Consider the following 19,987-nt stretch of genomic DNA (forward strand, 5'->3'; position numbering starts at 1 on the left):
ATACCCATAGCATTAATAGAAAAATGGGCTGCGATTTGTCACCAGTTGATTTTTATTACCTCCTTCACTTCAATCCTTTGTCTTTTAACTGTGATTGTTTATTCTATGGCCTCAACCTTACTTTGAAGTCTACTACTGTTTTGCCTCACAAGGCATTTCTGCATCAATAACCAGTTATTTTTTATTTATTTTTTGTTCTCGAATTTAGGAAGTGATATATTTTTGTTCTCTTGGGCTTCCATTGCAGCTAGCAGCCCTCGTATTAAGTCATTGATATGTATCAGAACCTATTTGCAGAGCAGATTCTTTACTTCTTGAGGTTGTGCACTAGCCTTTGAGGAGGGCAGTTGTGTGAGTGGATGATTGCAATTGGGAATTTGACTTCCACCACCTTGTTAGCAACATAAATGGTTGGGGTAACACTAATCGCATCGGATGAAGAGGAGCTTGTTAACTGCATATTCAAAGGGTAAGGCCTTGTAGGTCTAGAGGAGAGAATTTTAGATTTTTGAGGTCCTTTGAAAAGTTCTGAAGCACACAAGAAACATATTGGGATAGCAGGGACTACCTAGCTATTAGAGTTTGAGATTGTGAATGCTTATTTGGTAGGATACTTCTCAACATGTTTTTGAAGAGATAAAGAGAAGAGAGTTGGAGAATCTGACCTGATTTGTCTTTGTCATAGTGCTGCCTTTTTCCATGGTAATGTGACTATAGATATGTACTGTATTACTTGTTGTGTTCTACTAAAGAGGAGAGGAAGATTGGCATTTCCATGGCAATGATGCTTGTTGTTATTTCTCTATTTCTCTGATAAGCTTACTGAGGGTTGTTACTCATATGAGGATGTTTACTTTTATAGTAATGGATCTCACTTTTTATGGATTTTGCAAGCAATATGTTACTCTATGTCATTTTTCTCATAGCAAACTAGGTACTGTTGTGACCTAATCACACATCACCCCATTCCAAATGGGGACCCCCTACTTTTTATTCCCTCTTGATCTTTTGGCTTTTGTTTGTTGGGTCTTTTCGCGGCAGTCTTGTCAGTCCTCTGAGTTTGCAAGTGTTTGGGGGTCAGATAAATCAAGTCTGCAAGTCGTTTGAATAAGCTTGGCCAAGTCTAGATCCTATTTTGTCCATTTTAGGGTTTCACCCTTTAGACTTGGATTTGAGGCAGTTTCTTTTGGGTTTTGGAAAAACTGAACGTTGCATTGGAATCATGACGCTTTAAGGAACCCGCAAGTGAAACTTGAGCGAATTTTGAGCAACTTTCTATTTTTAGAAAGTTCCTATTTTTGGGGGGATTTCATTGCCTCCTGGATTGGTCTAATTTTACCACAAATCAAACTTACTATTTTTAGCAGTTTCTGTTTTTAGTGTCTCTGTGTCTTGTTTTTCCCCAATCCTAACATTTTGAAACACTTTCTTTTTCTAGGAAAGTCTATTTTTGGCAAGTCCTTCACAGGCAGACACTGAAGACGGAGCATTCCTGAAGAATTGTCTAAATCCGGAAAGTTAAAAAGCAGGCTATTTGATCAAAAGGTGGCTAAGTGTGGACACCCATTCCAGAAGTGGAAAGCATTAAAAATCCTCTAAGTCTAGCAGAGAAATCCTCTTCAATTCAAAAAATGGCATCCTAGTCTACGCACAGTCGGATTTCTCCGCTCTTTTTCCTTACTGGAACTAGGTTGGCTACCCAGGTAGAATGTCTTACTGGAAAAATAATACGAGCAGCCAACAACTTTTTTACTTCTTGATAGATTAGAGGCTCCAGGTGTGCGTTTACTGGTCATTGCCTTTGCCTAAATGGTTTTGAGTCTGGCATTAGTGGTATAGTATGCGTTATGACTGAGGTATCATAAGTTTTAAGGTCCTCATACCCCCAAGCAATGATATCTGGGAATTCCTTCATATTTTTGAGGATTCCATCTCTTTCCTGAGATGTGCACACCTTCCCAATCAGCACATTCTTCTGATTTTCTTTCGTGCCAATATTGATCTTATCACAGACGCCTCCTCCGGAATTACCTTCCTTACGAGACTTGAGCTGATCCCAGTCAAAGATCCTTTCCAGTTGCACCATACCCCTAGGAATAGTGTTTGTCTTGAGATTCAAGACCCCTTCGATGTCGATCTTAGCTTCCTGAGGTTCTTCCTCATCAATAATTTGTGCTGCAAACACATTTGAGCTTGTGATGAAGTCGATGATGTGCCTGTCGTCATCGAACACCTGGTAATTAGTGACATTGTTTGGAATAGACGGGACTGATGTCAACTCAACCGTGAATTTCTTTAAACTCTGCATAGACAGCTTGCACCTTGTGCCAATGAATCAGCGACCTGATTTTGTGATCGGAAAATGGCTTTGATGTTGAAAGCATCAAAACTTTCCATTATATCCCACACACGGTTGCGATAAACATCGAGTTTTTTATCATGACATGTGTACTACTTCCTAACTTGTCCGACTACTACCTCTGAATCCCCAAAACAATGTAGTATCCGGGCTCCCCTTTTAATGGCCAACAATAATCCATGAACCAAAGATTCATACTCTGCTATGTTGTTAGTGCAATGAAATTGCAGTCTGTAGGCAGCCAAATAAGTTTCGCCAGTAGGGCTTATTAATTCTATTCCTCCCCCGACTCCTCGCTTGGATTTCGAACCATCGAACCTTAATGTCTAGGTCTGATTTGGGTCAGTCACCCTACTGGTTGGAATCTCCGAGTTCTACGTTCCATTCTTTCCTTGCTTCAAGACTCTTTTTCCAGGAACTACGGGCGAAACAGCATCTTCTTGGCTAAGTGTATGGGTCCCCAACTCCTCTGGGTGTTTCCTGCATACCTGGTTTAATGCTGTCCTACATAATGAACACACGATTTCAGAATGGGCAGCATTGTGGACCCTGCACCAATTGGGTAGAAGCAGGTCCTCAATGAAAATTTTGCAATCTAAGTGTTGTATTTGTTTTGCGCATTTGCAGAAAAGGTCTCTGAAGCTGCTAAACAACTTGTTTTCCTCTGGTGATGGTGTCACATCATCATGATCTTCTACAATTCCTTTCAGATTCAAAATTGGATTCGAGCATTGAACCAACAATACTTCATATGTTGAGCTTACGTCAGCTCTGTAAGTTCCCATATCAGACTCCAAAAACAGAGTCTCATTGGTTTGGTTATACTCAATAATCATTAGTTTAAGCTCGGGTTCAGACTCAATTCATACTTGGTTTGCCACTCCTCTCCATGGCAGCCACATATGGGTAAAGTTTGAATGCAGCCAGCCGTTAAGGACGTGGGTCCAGTCTTGGCTGAGCAACATACCATATGCTCCTGGAATGTCCACTACCTGGATATCAATGTACATCTGGATGCGCGTATCTGCTGTCAGCTGCATATGGATGTTATTTAACTCGCCCACCACATTTACCTCAGATTTATCTAATTTAGTCTTGGTGGGGGTTAGGCCTAAAGCAGTGCATACAGACAAAGGCATAACATTAGCTAAAGCTCCTGAATCTATGAGACAATTATGTAGATTTTTGCCAAAGATTCTAAGTGTCAGCTAGAAAGGTGGGGGTTCCAGCTTTTCTGTGAACAAATTGATGGTGGGTTCTAGCGAGACTGTATCATTGTTCATTATTGAAATATCTTGAGCTCTTCCCTGTGCATGCACTCCAAAACCAATTCCCATGGACTGATCAACTGAGAATTCCAGCTGTGCAACGTAATTCACTGTTGCACCTTTAGGATTTGTCGGTCCTCTTTCTCTTACCTCGTTATTGACCTTCTGAGGTTGTTCTGGTGGAGCTCTTTGTCTCGAGTTTTCATCGGTTCCTTTGGATTGAGCCGGTGATGACTCTCTAAGGTTGCCCAAGACCGTATCCCTCACCTCAGAAACCTTCATTAGTTCAGCAAGGGACAAACTAATTTTGACCTTCCTAAATTCATCCGCCACCAATTGGCCTAGCCTGATAACTTCTGCATTACTGGATGACTGCCCTACTTGAGAGGGTCTAATATTTGGGTTTTGGCTTGCAACAGTAGTTGGTTGATTCGGAAAAATAGGTACCCTTTGGGAAGCATGCGCCTTTTGCGGCTGACCCTGGCTTGCATACTATTGCGGTGCCTTGGGATAACTTGGGTTATTATTAGCGTTCTGGTCTGGGGGAACTTAAATATCCTTTAGAGGTGTGGAAATGGGCCACTATTGTTGTTTTGACTATTATTGTTATAATACCCCCGGTTGCCGCGCTGGTACTGTTGGAAAGCGTTTACATCTGCGGGCTAGTTTGGATCTGCCACTTCATTTTCGTCCTGATTAGGGAAGAAGAAGGGTGGAATGTAGGTTTCCAGAACAAGGGCTGTATCATACCTAGGCGACGGAACTATCTCAAATCCGGTAGGAGGAAGCCCTGGTTGAGATACTGTGTTTTCAACCTCCCTTTGGAATATGTTAGCTGCCACCTGAAATTCATCACGTTGCAGCTCTGAGTGTTGGTTGGTATTATGTAACCTGCACCAATTGGATAGAGTTGCCTCTGCCAAAAATACCTTGTCTGTCGGCCTGTTTTCTGGTGCTGGTGGGTTATCTAGTGGAGTAGGGACTCCACCATTGTTAGGACGGGTATTCCATGTTCTAGTAGGCCTCTGATAACCTTGGTTTTGATATTGATTCTGGTGTTGGCCTTGGTGTTGATTCCTCTGGTTACTCTGTAATTGATTATTCTGGTTTCGCAGATAAGTAACTTAAGAGGAAAGCTTCTTCATTTGATCCGTCAACTCCCACATCTCATCTTTTTCCTCCTGCATTCTAGAAGATACTGCAGTATTTTGTAGATATACGGGTTGCTTAGGAGGGATTTGAGATATAGGTGGTCTTGGATGGAGCACTAGCTAATTTGCAGGTTGTGGGGGCTGATATGCCAATTGCGGGATTGGATTCATGATAGGTGTTTGGTGGACCAAGGCCTGACTAATCTCTTGAATTTGATTGGGCATCGCAGGGGATCCCAATTGCAACAATGGCCCCACAATATTTTGGCCTAAACCTTTATTGATCTCCATGGCCTTAGCATATGCTTCTATTAATGTAATCAGTGCAGGTTGGGACTGTCGGACAAACATTGTTGTCAGATAATCCAGAGCTGAATAATAAATCTCCCTCGCCGAAGCATCACTTACCACATACGGATCTTGCAACTGGGTGAAGGCCTTATGAAACCTATTATTGAAAGAACTAATTGGCTCATGGCCCTATCTCTTCACTTCTACGAACTGTCTATAGAGCTCAGTGGGAGTTGTGGGAATACCATATTTTCCAGTAAAAGTTGTCTTCAGCTTTTCCCAAGAATCAATAGACAATACTGGCAAGTGGATAAACCAGTAAAATGCGTCCTCTCCTAGAGAGTAAGGGAAGAGTCTACATGCAACGTCTGCATACTCAATCTGTCTGTTACACAATGCATCTTCAAATATTTTGATATGCTCCATTGCTGTTCTGTTTAAATCATTTACATGAAAGATCGAACAAAACCTATCCGGACTTTTGGGCATATCATGGTAATTGGTGAAAACTATTGGTGATGGGTTGTCCACCAACCAGATTGCACCATTTGGAGCGGGTTGATTATGCGCCATCTGTGGCTGAATTAGTGGAACCAAAGGGGTAACTGGAGTTGTAGGAGATGGGGTCATGAAAACCGTGCTCTCTAGGGCAGCAAACTGTTGGTTCGACGAACTGGGCTCACTGGGGTCTACAACCCTACGGTAACTTTTACGCCTATAGAACTGAAATCCAACGAATCTTTCCTGTTCTGGGCTAGACTTCAAGACTCTTTCGAATCTCTCCGGAGAGAAAGATCCAATTCGTTCCAGCTTTCCCTCCTAGCGCCAATTCTGTTGACTTGTCTAAAGTCACAGAACTACAACTTCATCGGGCCAACGCAGAATAGAAATGCCAAGAATCCTATCCTCTCTTGAGATAAGGAAATCCCTAATGCTGTGTTAATTTCATCAATGGGGATTACCTCAATGTTTCGGTTGTCAGGTCTTGACTGCAGGATAGCTTAGTAGTTGATATGTTTTGTTGGAAACACAAAGGGGACTTATGGTTAGACGGAATTGGTTTCATACAGGTTCCCTAAAATTTTACAGTCCTATATCATCTGCTTTGCTTCTAATTAATGTCATTTCAGCTCGACTGGAGGGTTTCTTTAATAAAAAAGGAAAAAATGAGGGATAAGGATAAAGAGTGAATAAGAACAGCTAACTAATTTTAACTAAGACAACATATTTCAACACATAGACGGAAGTCTCAAAATAACTAGAAATTACTTTGCTAGCCAATTAGCACAACTAGGTAAAATCCAGTGCAATCATCTAAGGATTTTGGATTTTCAAGTTATTTAGATACGAATGATAGACTCTTACACCCATCATCCAAATCTAATAACCGAACTTAGCATAAAGGGGGCTCAGACTAACCATGCAGAGGAATCAATAATCAACTATTTCCTAATGGTATGAACCAAGATTTTCCATCAAATACATGCATAAATAATTGTCTGAAATTAAATACAGTTGCAGAAATATGAAATAAATGGAGAAGAGGACCATGCACTCACAGTAAAACAAACACAGCTTTAACATCCATTAAATCCTGTATATATTTTGCCAGTTTTTGCAACAATCTTTGTTTTCTCTCTTTACAAAGGAGGAACTAACTCCTTTATATAGAATTCCAAAAGTGGATGAATGGCCAAAATTAAACTTAAACAAGTGGGCCAGATTCATCTTATATCAAAACTGCCCATACCCGTAAATGGGAGGCAAAATATCAACAACAACAAAAGGAGAAACAATAACTACCCAAAAGGTAATCAATAATTACCCAAAAAGCTGCTCCAAAAAGTGCACATGCATGGAGCTCAAGATTTACAACAGTTTTGGTAGTTAGAAATGAACTTTATGTTTGAAAAGTGCTTTTTAAGATTTAAAAAGAAACTTGTATTTTAGGAAAGCACTTTCTCCTTTTCTGCTGTGGACCCCTTTTCCAAAAATTTGTTGTGGACCCCTTTTCCAAAAATTCATCCTCACTGTGCAAATATTCCTTCCAGATGTCTCGACCTGCTGTACGTTCTACCCGAACATATTTCTGAAATCTGATGCATAGCTGGAACAACACCATGCTTTGGGGCATTTGGGGATGACGTATTTTATATTGCATACCCTCCAAGTGGCGATCTACATGCTTTACCCATCCTTCCAGGTGGACCGATGAGCCTCAAAACTTAATATGTCCGAATGCAACCCACTGACAAATTCTAGGTCCTCCATGGAGTATGCGACCTTATCAATTCTCAATCTATCCTCCCAGTCTGGTTGTACTTGATCATCGGACAAACTATTTTTCCAGCCTAGAACCATTGATCTAAGGATCTCTCCACCAAGATCCCTCATGTTTTTCAAAATTTCCTCGCATTCCTCCTGCTCTTTATTAATGGTATCTTTTGTGTCATTCTTCATGTTGGTAGTCCAGTACCATTCTTTGAAAACGCTGATGTCATAGGGATCCAGGATAGCGGACAATGTGGGAATCAGCGTGTGGGTCCAGAAAAGAGCCTTTATGAGGGAAAGAATTGTACCAACCACCTCATGGACCTTAAAGGACTCCCTCTTTACTTCAAACAATTTGACAAGAATGGTCTCTTGGTGGTGGGCCATTTACTTTACGTCTTCAATGATCCGCTCTCCCTTTTCCTTAATGCCCCGAATCCATTCCCTAACGGCCTTGGCAGTATCACGTACTCCTTCAAACTCAGTTGTAGTCCTTTGTGCCAATGCCAATGGGGGAACATGGGACTCAGGGGCATGTTGCAATGGTTTTAGCAGGTGATCAATATATCTCTTAGCTTGCTCAGCACGAACTTGGTACATGTCTCTCTCAACAGTCATTTTGTCGAATTGTCGAAGCATATTCTGCACGGAATCCTTGAACTCTTCCCTTTCTTGTTCTTTGGTGGCTCGCCCTATCGAGATGGTTGTAATGCTATAATCAGCCAATGCAATCTGATCGGCTGGCTTATCTGTAGGCGGGGTAGCGATATGAATGGTGTGGTTCCTCTGCTCATCCTTAGTGATCCGGGAGTAGGTCTTGGGCCTTTTCTTACCTTTGGATTTTATCTCTCCTATGCAAGAGAAGACATCCGCCAAGTTGATAGGTGGCTTGACAACTGCTTTCTGTTGTGCACGAGCAATCAACCAATCTTGAGGATGGTCTATCCAGATGTTATTGCCAAATTCCCACTTTGTTCCTTGGAGGTTTCAGCTGGCTCACTGCCTATTTGCAATTGATCTGTCATAGAAGGAACAGATGCAGTATCCAATCCCTTACTCATAGCTGAGTTCTCCCCTACCTCACTAAACAATTGTCGGGTATCCCCTTGTGATGGTTGCTCTTCAGTTTTATTGAGCTCCTGGGTCTCATCTTCCTTTTGTTCTCCTTCAACAGTGGTGTCATCTTTGTCGACGCTATTCAATTGTAATTCATGCCGACTCCCCTATGTGAGCTCACGCTTACCAGCCTCTTGATTAGGTGGAATTTCTCCCTCAACTTGATTTCTAGGTTCATCGGAGCCAACGACCCTTACTTTTGCATCTGGCTCTCCTTGTGCCAGAGGATTATTAGCCTCGAACGCATCAACATCACTTTGGGAAGGCAGAGCAGGTATATAGTCAAGCTCAACTACATCATCCTCCGAACTAGGGTCTTTGGATGACGAACTGACTTCCGACCTCCTGATAGGGATCTTTTCCCTTCTAGTTCTTTTTGATGTCCGAGTCCCTCTATTGGCTCTAGCTTTCTTCCTCTTCTTTCTGGGTTTCTCAACCTCTTCTTTTGGTGCGCTTGAGGTTCCCTCATCCTTCGAAGACTGGGAACCGAGACTGGCCATCATATTGTATGTAAATTAAATCCCTTCATGGGTCAGTTTCTCAATTTGCTGGGATAACCAGTGATCGGTATACCTTCCTGGAGCCTCCATGAGTGCCTCAAAATCAGTAATTGGATCCCGAGACCAATCAGTACCTGGCAAGAGGTACTTAACTGCCTCAAACTCTTGGACTTGCAAGCAATTGCCATAATCTGTTACCTGATCTAGGACTCGACGGTACTTATAAAGCCGCATTTGTTGCACACAGCCTAGAAAACTCACGTCGTCGGACCTCATAGTCATCGGAACTGTTGCTCCAATAATCTTCAATTGATGCCTTCGCTCTGTAGCGCTTGCCATAGGCTCTTTTGCCAAATTGTCACGATCGAAACACTTCCTCGGGAAATGTTCCTGTAGGCCATAGGATGCTAATTCAGGAAGTGACTCATTAGCTTGTACTGAATTCTTGAAATGCACATCGAGGTCACCCAAGATCATGGGGAAGGTGAATCCGGATTGTTTCTTATCTCTGAGTAGGTTGCTTGCTGGGTGTGCCTGACTTGCGACTTCCATAAGGACTATTTTGTTTGTCGGATAGTGTGGAAGTCGGAATGGCACTCCCTGAAAGCCTGTTATACTGATATAGGTGAACCTAGGGAATTGGATAAACCATGCGCCATACCTTTGTATCAAAATGGCAGCCTGCTCTGAAAGCCTTATGTGCAATCCTCCTTGCATTAACCTGACTAGGCACATTGTAAAGGCGTCATTGACACACTCATATTGACCAATTGCGTAAGCAATGTTGTTCTTTTCTCTGTGAGCTATGTCATAGTAATGCAGTTGAGGGTAGCATTCATACACCTTGCCCTGTTTTGGACTGTTCCCGATCTCACCTTTCTTGATTAACCCTGTTAGTGGCTGGTGTCAGGCAAACATGTAAACCATGTAGGAAGTCATGGTGAAGTACTTCTTTTCCTCAAGCTCGACCAGCTGTGTATGGATATTATTGCTGATGATCTGAGCCTAGTCGAACTTGGACTTCCCGCCAAAGACCTGTTCAGTAAAGTAGAACATCCATTCCTCAAAAAAATTGGATTGAGGGAGTCCCATAACCCTGCTGAGTAAGGTGACCATGTTGCCATACTCATTATAAAAATCACTTCTGGGGGTCTTTTTACTGATCTTAATGCTTGGGGGCCTTCTTTCCTTGTACCATTCTTCATTTATAAATGTCTTGCATTTAGCAGGATTCATGTCGTAAGCAACCTGTGCCTCATCTATAGTTGTAGCAATAGGATTATCGGGAAATGGGATGTCAAATGCTTCCCCAATGGCCTCAGGTGTGAAATCAACTAGCACCATGTTTTCGAGGACCACTAATCTGGTCTCTGGCTGATAATGCCTGGCAGCCTCAACTACTAGTTCATAATTTTGCATGGATGGAGGGAAACCTGTTGCCTGAGCAAAATTGCTCTCCATCATCTGCCTGGGCTTGCCATAGGCGTTAGGATAATATACCCTGTTTTTGAAATCCCGAATGTCTATGTGGCCCAAATCAGTATCACCTATGTTCTCCCATATGCTCTGGACTTTCGACTCCCTAACTCCTCTTTGGTATTGGTACTTCATTTTCTCGCCTCTGCGGGGAATGTCAGATTTGGAGACCCGAGATGTTCCGGTTGCACCAGGTGTCTTAGAGGACTGTACCGCCGATCTAGGCATTTATTCTGCACAACCGGACATGGATTACGAGATGATATGAAGGGAGTGAACCGGTTACCTAGAATAGAGGATGACGTTAGCGGATAACACCAATGATCAATGGGAATATCAAATTTGAAAAAAAAAACGTGGTGCTTCAATAAAAGAGCTTGACTAACTGGAAATGAGATGCTTATTTGAAACAAGAAATTAAGTTGGCTCTATTTTAAAATTTGCCACTTGGTTGTAGTTCAGGGCTCGGGTGCTTAATGATTGCCAATTTTCGCACTCGGAGAAGAGTCTTGCTTAAGTTCAGTTTTTTCAAAATGTTCAAAATTTCCTTGTCTGAATTTTACATTTGAAGGTTAATTTTCCCTAGCTGGCTCTATCTTTGCGCTATGTTTAATGCTTTGCTTGATACCTCTCAAAAAGAAAATTGTGATCTACAAAATTTCACCATCTAATTAATTCTCCATCATTTGTTTAAGCACAGTGACCAGTTTTGCATTCATTTAATGACTTTAAAGGAGAGAAAAAAAACGAACTTACCTGGCGAACTGCCCAACGCAGAATGATCTTCGGCCAAAAACGATCTTCTGCAAAGTACGATTCTTGAAATTTCGAAGACCTGGGCGATTTTGCAAAGTCTAATGCCTTTCAACTTTTGCCTTTTCACGCGACTTCGGACTGCAAGGATAGGCGTTTGGAAAGTTTCTTTTATGTTTGAAAACCCCCCTTTGTTCTTCACGTGGTTTTGAATTTCGGCAAAATGAAGGGAATGCAACATCCAACGCCTTCACCATGCTCCCGAACTTCGCACTTTCGGCGCAAAGGAAGGCTCTGCAAAAATCGTGTGAGAAAAAAACCTCTCCATCAACTCGATTTCGGGTTGGGAGAGACATAGAAAAACCTTTTACGTTTTACGCTTTCACTTATACGCTTCACGATTCTCACGCTTGCCCATTTTCGGGCCAAAACAGACATTCACAAACTTGTTTTAGGTTGCGCCTTTCAACCTCTAGCATTTTCGGGTTAAAAGCACAAAATGTAAACTTTTAAAACGCCTCCGCTATACATTTCACGTGATTTCGAGTTTGCTTATTTTTGAGTTGAAACCGACTTTTAAGTTTAACACCCTTTTCGCTTGTTTTGGCATTTTTGGCAAAAAAGAAGGGAATGCAAAATTCGCGATTTTACTTGCTCTTGCCCAATTTCAGGCTAAATGTCACTTTTGCAAACTTTAAAACTTAATGCCTTTTTCAAAATATTGGTATTTTCGGGTTGGGAAGCGATTTTTTGAAAAGTGTTCTAAAGTTATATCGCCTTTTCAATTGATTTGCGATTTTCGGCCAAGAAGGGGAGTATGAAAAGTTTCTTTAAGTTTACACTTTACCTTATTTACAAACTTCGGGCTAAATGGCCTCTCTGAAAAGTTTAAGTTTTAACTTTTGGATGCTTGCCCAACTTCAGGCTAGAATGACCTTTTGCAAACTTTAAAACTTAACACCCTTTTCAAAATATTTTTTCGGCTAGATGGGGATTTTCGCGAATTTGGTGTTCTTCGGGTTGAAAGACTAAAATGCAAATGTTAAAACGCCTTTTCCCTTTTGGCTATTTCACTGATGTTTGCCCATTTTCAGGTTGGGAAGACGATTTGCAAACTTTTCATTTTTAACGCCTTTCTCCTTTACTTTCGATTCTCGGCTAAGAGAGACAAAATGCAAGAAATAAAAAAAAATGCCCTATTACTTAGCTCATGATTTTTCGGGGCAAGAGAGGCCTCTCTGAAAAGTTTTAAAAGTTTTCAAACTTAAATGCTTTGTCTTATATCGAAATTAGGCCTAAAGAGGCCTTTTGAAAAGCTTTCAAGTAAAACGCCCCTTGCAATTTCGGGCTAGAGAGAGATTTTGAAAATCTTGACCTTGAAACCAAATTTGGCCCTTAAAGCGATTTTGCAAACCCAAGGACAACTGACACCCTTGCCTACTCAGCCGATTTTCAGGCTTATGCTAAAACTAGTCTTCCTTGGATTGATTTTAAGCATAAGATTGCAAGATTCTCTACCCAAGACTCCCAGGCCATGCGACTTAAAACTAACAGACGCCCCATCTCCTAATGGTTATATAGCTTATTGCTTCACTACTACATGCCGGACCTCGAAATGGCTGATAAAGATCAAATTCGTAAACTTGGCAGGACGAAGGTTGGGAAATCAACGAGGGGGACCTTGTCGGCGACAGGGAGTGTGTGCAACGCACAACAGCTCCCTAGTACAATAATTTTCCCTCCTCGGTTTGGGTTAGAGAAGTAAGAGGGATAAGACCTTGATATATAGGGTTATGAAATTGTATTATTAAGAAGTAAATGCCTACTAATCTAAACATTTAAATTAAGATGTAATGATGCATTCAATAATATAGATTAATTGTTGATAAACAGCCTGCCTCCAAGTAGGGGACATTACCGCTCAACAGTCCTAATCAGTGAGATAAAAAATATTAAATTTATTCTTGTGCAATACCAGATTTAGGACAGCAAATAAATAAAGACAAATACACTCTAAGATATTCTAGCATCTCCTTTTGGAAATGAGTGGAAGTCCAAGGAGTGTGTGGTTTCGTGGAAGAAAAATTAGTAAGCGCACATTGGTAGTCCCTATTCATTCCAACTATCAAGCTTTTCCTTGGGAAACCACATGGAGACAAATTTCAAATGTCTTAAACAAATGGACAAATAGGTGGCCGTCTCTGGTCAAATGCACTCAGCTTATTAGAGATGTCCTTATTGTCAATTCATGTCTATCTAATGCATTTTCTCTCAAGACCAAGTTGTTTTGCCTCTGACATCAAAAGAGCACAAAGAAGCTTACCATCGAGATTCATGGATCTTAGCTTCAAGCACCCCTTGGTGATATGAGAAACTATAACAGGGTCTAGGGAAGAAGCGAGGGTTGGGCATCAAATTTCTTGAAATTTTCAATCAATCTCTTGCAATGAGACTTACCTAGAGACCATACGGCACATCCCAAGCTTCATGGGATTTCTAATCAACTATTTGAACACAAAAATTAAATTTCTTGAACTGATATAAAAAAAGCAATGTAAGCAATAACAATAATTAGACAGATAAAACAAGGAATCATGAATATGAATATCAGCGTTCCACATAAACATGTTCCCCCCCCCCTTCCTCAGACCTGCGTTTTCGAGACGGAGACGTTTTTGGGATAGGGACATGGCGTCTCTCGCTAACGCCACCGGTGCTTTGTCGGAGACAAGGAAATGTCTCCACATCTCCCAATGCTAAGACGTCTCCAAGTCTCCTTGGGAGACTCTCGACGTCTCCTTGGGAGATGCCTAGGCGTTTCTCGAGGGGCAAGGAGACGTCTCTCATCCTCTAGCCGTAAAAAGGAAAAAAAAAAAGAAAAAGAAAAGGGACTTATTTTTGGGGCTTGGGGGTAACCCTAATTTGACGTGGGCCCCACCCCTTCCCCCAAAACAACATAGTTTCACCACATTTGGTGATTTGACTCACATTTTCTAAGTCTGATTTTTTTTTCCAGCAAGCTGAAGAGGAGGAAAAACTTGGAGAAGTCTGATTGAAGGAGTAAAAAGATTGAATGCAAGTGTGAGAGGAGTGAGAAGGAGCAAGAAGAAGAGGAGGAAGAGGATTCTACAACATTTAGGAGAGATTTTTCAAGTACAAGGTAGGGTTTTTCTTGTTTTTTGTTTGTTTTATTTTCTGATTTTCAATTTTGTTTGTTTAAACTTTGTTTTTTTTAATCATCTCAAAATCAGATTTGATGTTGATTCTTGAGGGCGAAATGATGAATGAATTATTCATCATTTTGCCCTCAAGATTCAACATCAAATTTTTATTTTAAATAATATAAAATTATAAATTGCAAATTTTGTTTTCAAAATTGAAATTTCAAATTTGTATTTCAATTTTTTAAACTAGGCTGAATTATTTTATTTTTATTTTGTGAAATGCAGTATCACTATCACAATGAGCTCCCATGTCATGAGTGAGGATGAGGTGGAAATCCATTCTCATGGTGAAAATGATTCAGAATTTGAACTTGAGAATGAGGGGGGTGACCATGGGGCTAATCCTCGAGCCCAATCTAGTTCCATGGTGAGTGCATCAGCTAGTACAAGTTGGCCTTTAGAGTTGTTGGCACAATATGCTAGGGGTGCTTATGATCCTAAATCTCCTCTAAGACAGTTTGCTTCAAGAGTATAAGGCACATCACGTACAGGTGGGGTAACAAGGAAGTGGAAGTGCAACATTTGTGGGGTTGAATGGTTTGGGAGAATCACTAGAGTGAATGCACACTTACTTTTTTGGAAAGGAAAAGTTGTGGATCATTGTAAGTTTTTGGTAGAAACTAAAAATATAGAGTACAAAATTGAGATAACAAGCTTTGGGGCATTCCAGATGACAGAGATGTTTCAGTCCCTACTACTTTGTCTGCTAGTGCAGCTCTTCAGCAAAGCCAACAAGTGCAACATACTTCTCCTCATGCATCATAGACAAGAGGAATGATGTTTAGACCTTCATCCACTTCCACTTCCAGTGCCATGCCCCAATCACGAGAGGCTAAGGGGACTGGGAAACGTAAGTTGCACACATCGCAGGGTAACCGCATAGTTGATATGTTTAATGTGCAACTAAGAGATGAGATAGATGAATCCATTGGCATCTTCTTCTTTGCCAATGGCATCCCATTTCATGTTACATGATCTCCTTATTATATGGAGATGATGGCTATGGTGGGGAAGGGAGGAACATCATATGTGCTACCAAGTGAGACAAAATCAAGGACCACGATTTTGGATAAGAGCTATTCCAAGATCAATATTTTGATGGTGAAGATGAAGGCATATTGGGTGGTCTTTGGGTGCAGCATAGTGATGGATGGGTGGACAAACATTAGCCATCGTCCGCTCATCAACATCATGGTCACGTGTGCAGAGACCCCATACTTCTTTAGAGCAGTTAGTTGTACAGGGCATCTCAAAGATGCTTATTTTTAGTTTCAAGTCCTCAGGGAGGCTATTGAGGAGGTTGGGCCACAAAATGTGGTCCAAGTAGTGGCAGATGCAGCCCATGTGTGTAGAGCAGCAGGGAAACTCATTGAGGCAGCCTGTAGACATATTTGGTGGACTCCATGTTGTGTGCATGCCATGAACAATGCACTCAAGGACACAAGGAAGATTGATTGGATTTGAGGAGTGGTCAACGATGCAAGAGATGTGCAGATGTTTATCTGCAACCACCACACTTCACATGCACTCTTCAGGACCTTCACAAAGGAGTTCTTGAAACCAGATATGTATCCTATTTGATTCTCTTGGAGAGAATGATTGAGTTGCAAGAGGCGTTGCAACTCATGGTTATGACTAATGAGTGGAATAGGTGCTCCAAGGCCAAGACAGAGCAGGGGAGAAGGGTGAAAGAGATAGTGAAGAGTGATGTGTTTTGGACTGATGTGAAATGCATTGTCTCCATCATTTCTCTAGTATTCCAGGTCATCGGATATGGGGATGGGCATGCACCTAACCTGGGAGAGGTGTATGAGTGCATCAACTCTATGCTTGACCAAATGAGGGTGGTTGTGTGAGTAAAGGAACCCTCTCTAACATTCTACAATGAGCACATCCGGCCAATTGTTTAGCGCAAATGGGACAAGTTGAACACTCCTTTGCATATGGCTGCCTTTGCCTTGAATCCTAAGTGGTACAAGGCTAGACTGGGTAGATTAACACCGATTCGGGATGATGAGGTGAAGGCGGGTTTCTTTAGGTGCATAGAGAAGATGTTTGATTCTAGAGATGCCGGCATAATTTGCATTGAGTGGGGAAAATTTGTCACTCTTAGAGGCTATTTAGATGCGGCAAAGATGAATATAGGATCCACTTTTGTGGTGGAATTGTCATGGTCCGAAATCTTTGACCACCACTCTAGCTATCCGTCTGCTATCCCAGGTTTCTAGTTCTTCAATTGCTAAGAGGAATTAGTCTACCTCTAAGAGAGAGGAGAAGCTTGTGGCTGTACATAGTGCTTTGCATCTCATGGACCGCAAGACACTTGTGTACAAGGAGAGTCCAGTAGCACGATGGGATGCAGAGCCAAAGGAGCCTTCATAGATTGATGAGGATGATTCTACCACTTCAGATGCAGGGCTGGTTTGTGTGAGCTTGAGGGATCTTGACCTTGAGGTGTGCAGCAGCTCTAGTGATAAGGAGTTTGCAGATGATTAGAGGTCTCCCTTCGCTACATTTTGAGTTTTGACATTTTGGCATTTTGTCTTTTGTAATGCTATTGCTACTAGTATCGGTATTTGCTACTCATTGTAATGATGAATCATGTAATCATCTTTATAGACTTCGTGATATCTCATATGACATCAAATATTCATATTTTTCGATATAATAGAAATCTCCAATTTGACAATTTCATTTTTCAAATTTTATTTAGCAATTAGCATTCAAGAAATCTTTGTATTTAGATTTAGTATTTCAATTTTGCTATTTTATAATTTTACTAATTTCCTATAGTTTCATTTGAAATGTAATTCTTATACTGTTATACATCTTTTCAAAACTAGTTTTTCAAGTACTATAAGTATATGCATAATTATATCACCACCACCACCCTGCCACCCCCCCACCGTCGTCCCCCCGCTGTCCCCAATGACTGTGGAACACTAATGAATATCAAAACACTCAATGTTATTTGATTTAACGAGCCTTTAACATTTTTGTAGAAAGAAAATACATTTCATATTACACATGATAAAAGTAATATTACATCAGAAAGCATATAAAATGGTTTGCTGATGTCCATAAACATTTGTTTCCATAATAGGCAAGAAGGTTAACATGTCATAGTTGACTCCGAACTTATTAGCACGCATCATGACTAAATACTTGAAGAAAAAACCAGGCAGCAAGGTTCACTTTAAAGACCATTAACTTTCTTGAAGGTCATTTTTTTCGTTCAAAATCTTGCTTTGTATCTTCATCTCCAATCGAGTGTAATGTGAATCAATTGAATACTTGTGCATATTTTTGTGCTATGCTTCCATATCATCAGTGAATATCCCAAAATGGATTCCTTCTGCCATTGGGTTCAACAAATAGGATGCTATTATCCATAAGATCAAACCCCAAAAGGCTCATTAAGGACTAGATTTGCAAAAGCATGTTTGATTGTTACCTGCTAAAAAATAACATAATTTTCAATTGAAGACGCACACTATGAAGTCCAAATTTGACAGTCAAGATCATGATTGACAGTGATTGATTTCAAGACATGGGGTTTCAAGGTAGATTTTGTCTTTCATACATTCATATACCTCTTGATTCATTTATCTTTCATATGCTGAACTCCACATCTGCAATAAAGTTTGTTTGCAATTTGAAAACAATTTGTAAATTTTCATAGAGACAAAATGCTTACCATAATGGCATCTCCAAGCTTTCCAGATAAGTCTCTACACATCCAACTATGTTTTGGAAATCAGGATCATCTTTTACAGCTCAAGGAAAATGTTTTTGTTTAACTTAGGGTGAATCGGCTGTGAGCCATGACTTATCAGTCTAGCCATATATTCTTTTATTTGTCCCCATGATCTCCTACGTACAAGCCTTCTCTAGAGATTCTTTTTCCTGCAAAATATGGAAAGAATCCCAGCTAATTACAAGGAGATGGACACACACACACACATCCTCTTGCAATGTCCCAGTCAATTCTTGGACCCACACAGATCCGATGAAATCCCTAGAATGCCACCTAGGATGGACACCAAATCCTTCTTAGAGCTGCCGATTCTGGGAGCTTTAAGAAGCCATCACCCATGATTACATTATAAATGCCAAAAACTCCGGACACCTTCATTGTAAGTGACATTCTCCAGCTAATGTCCAACCAATATTTGCCAGGGTACATCTGCATTTGTTGCTATAAGCGCCCTTGTGCAGACAAAAATGTGCTTTGAGGCTGAGTTTTGGTTAAGAAAAGACACCTTGCTTCTTGGGATTAGTACACACATCCTATTTGAGCATTGGAACTTTCTATCTTTTCTGGTTCGAATTCATATTCATATTGGATGCAAATATGGTTTTGCAAATATATAGATAGATAGATAGACAATTGTTGAAGGCATGTTTTCATTCTTATTCCATATATTTGCCATTATTCAATCATAACATTTTTTGTATTATGAATAAAAAAAATCATAGTACTTAATAGATAGAGGACAAATATATTAAAATGTGGCCACTGGAAGACCATTTCTTTACAAAACAGATAAGGAAAGTGGATTTCCTCTTGCACTCACAGATAAAGGATTGCATAATTTGTTCTCCAGTTTCTATGTTTGGGTTTAATGCCTTGGGTTTTTACTTGTAGGTTCCCTTCCATCAATTTGATCATGTAGAGAAGAAAAGACTTATTTAGCCTATTGTTAATATTTTGAATGAAATTCATTTAGTTCAAACTCTTAATTTGTAGTATCATGCAATGCTTAAACCATTATATAGTTTTGCAGGGAAAATGAATGATTTAATTTATTTTTTAATCATGTTTTCTTCTGCTAGGCATTGGACATATCACCAAACCCCGGGCGAACAGATCCTATGTATATAGTTTTCTCAAGAAAGTTATCTGCATGATTCTATATCGTATTGCATCCTTTGAGGGACGAATTCCACTTTTACCCAGAGAAAATTGTAATTTATATATTTCTATGGATCTTTGAAATTGATATTTGAAGATTTATCTGCATCAATTTTTTGGTTGAATGAATGAGATTCAATGACATCCATGAGACCATAAGTCTATGGGACAAGAGCATCTTTGTTAATAATTTTTAAGTTCTTTTCATTGTTGATTCTTCTATTGTGGATCTTGATCAAGAAGCCCACTGTTTTGTGAAATCTTGCCTCCTCAAATAAATCGTTTCGATTACCCCTTCAAATTGTCCTCATATTGATTACGGATATCCTCATATGCAGCACTCAATTAGATTGTTTTAAAGATTTATGCTTGCTTCAATGCACAACTTGTAGATAAACTGTGTAACTTGATACGAACAAGATTCTCTTGTACAGCTGGCAAAGCAATAGAATTTATTAGAACCATTTGGGAGCACAGTTGTAAATCTGACTAGACTGTGAAGTTTTGGCTGTCAACAAAGAAGTTCTATAATGTACTGTCTTGACGTTGCGCTTTCTGAAGTATAAGTGTACAGGTAATTGTTTTTGTTGAAAACGTTTTCCCATATTCAAATTGAGTCTCAAAAAACATGCAATTTTATTCTGTCATCCATTGTACATTAGT

At 40.3% G+C, this 19,987-nt stretch overlaps 1 protein-coding gene across 2 annotated transcripts in view; it reads left to right on the top strand.

The window, feature by feature from the left end:
- Nucleotides 1-19,625, top strand: part of LOC131067423 (uncharacterized) — a 109,069-nt gene extending 89,444 nt beyond the window's left edge. For both annotated transcript variants that reach the window (XM_058002421.2, XM_058002422.2), the window contains exon 9: nt 19,246-19,625. In XM_058002421.2, coding sequence (XP_057858404.1) covers nt 19,246-19,320 — 75 coding nt within the window. In that variant the 3' untranslated portion in view covers nt 19,321-19,625. The remainder of the gene's footprint in view (nt 1-19,245) is intronic.
- The last annotated feature ends 362 nt before the right edge of the window (nt 19,626-19,987 follow it).

The sequence above is a fragment of the Cryptomeria japonica genome, chromosome 9, assembly GCF_030272615.1.
Source record: "Cryptomeria japonica chromosome 9, Sugi_1.0, whole genome shotgun sequence".
Lineage (NCBI taxonomy): Eukaryota > Viridiplantae > Streptophyta > Pinopsida > Cupressales > Cupressaceae > Cryptomeria > Cryptomeria japonica.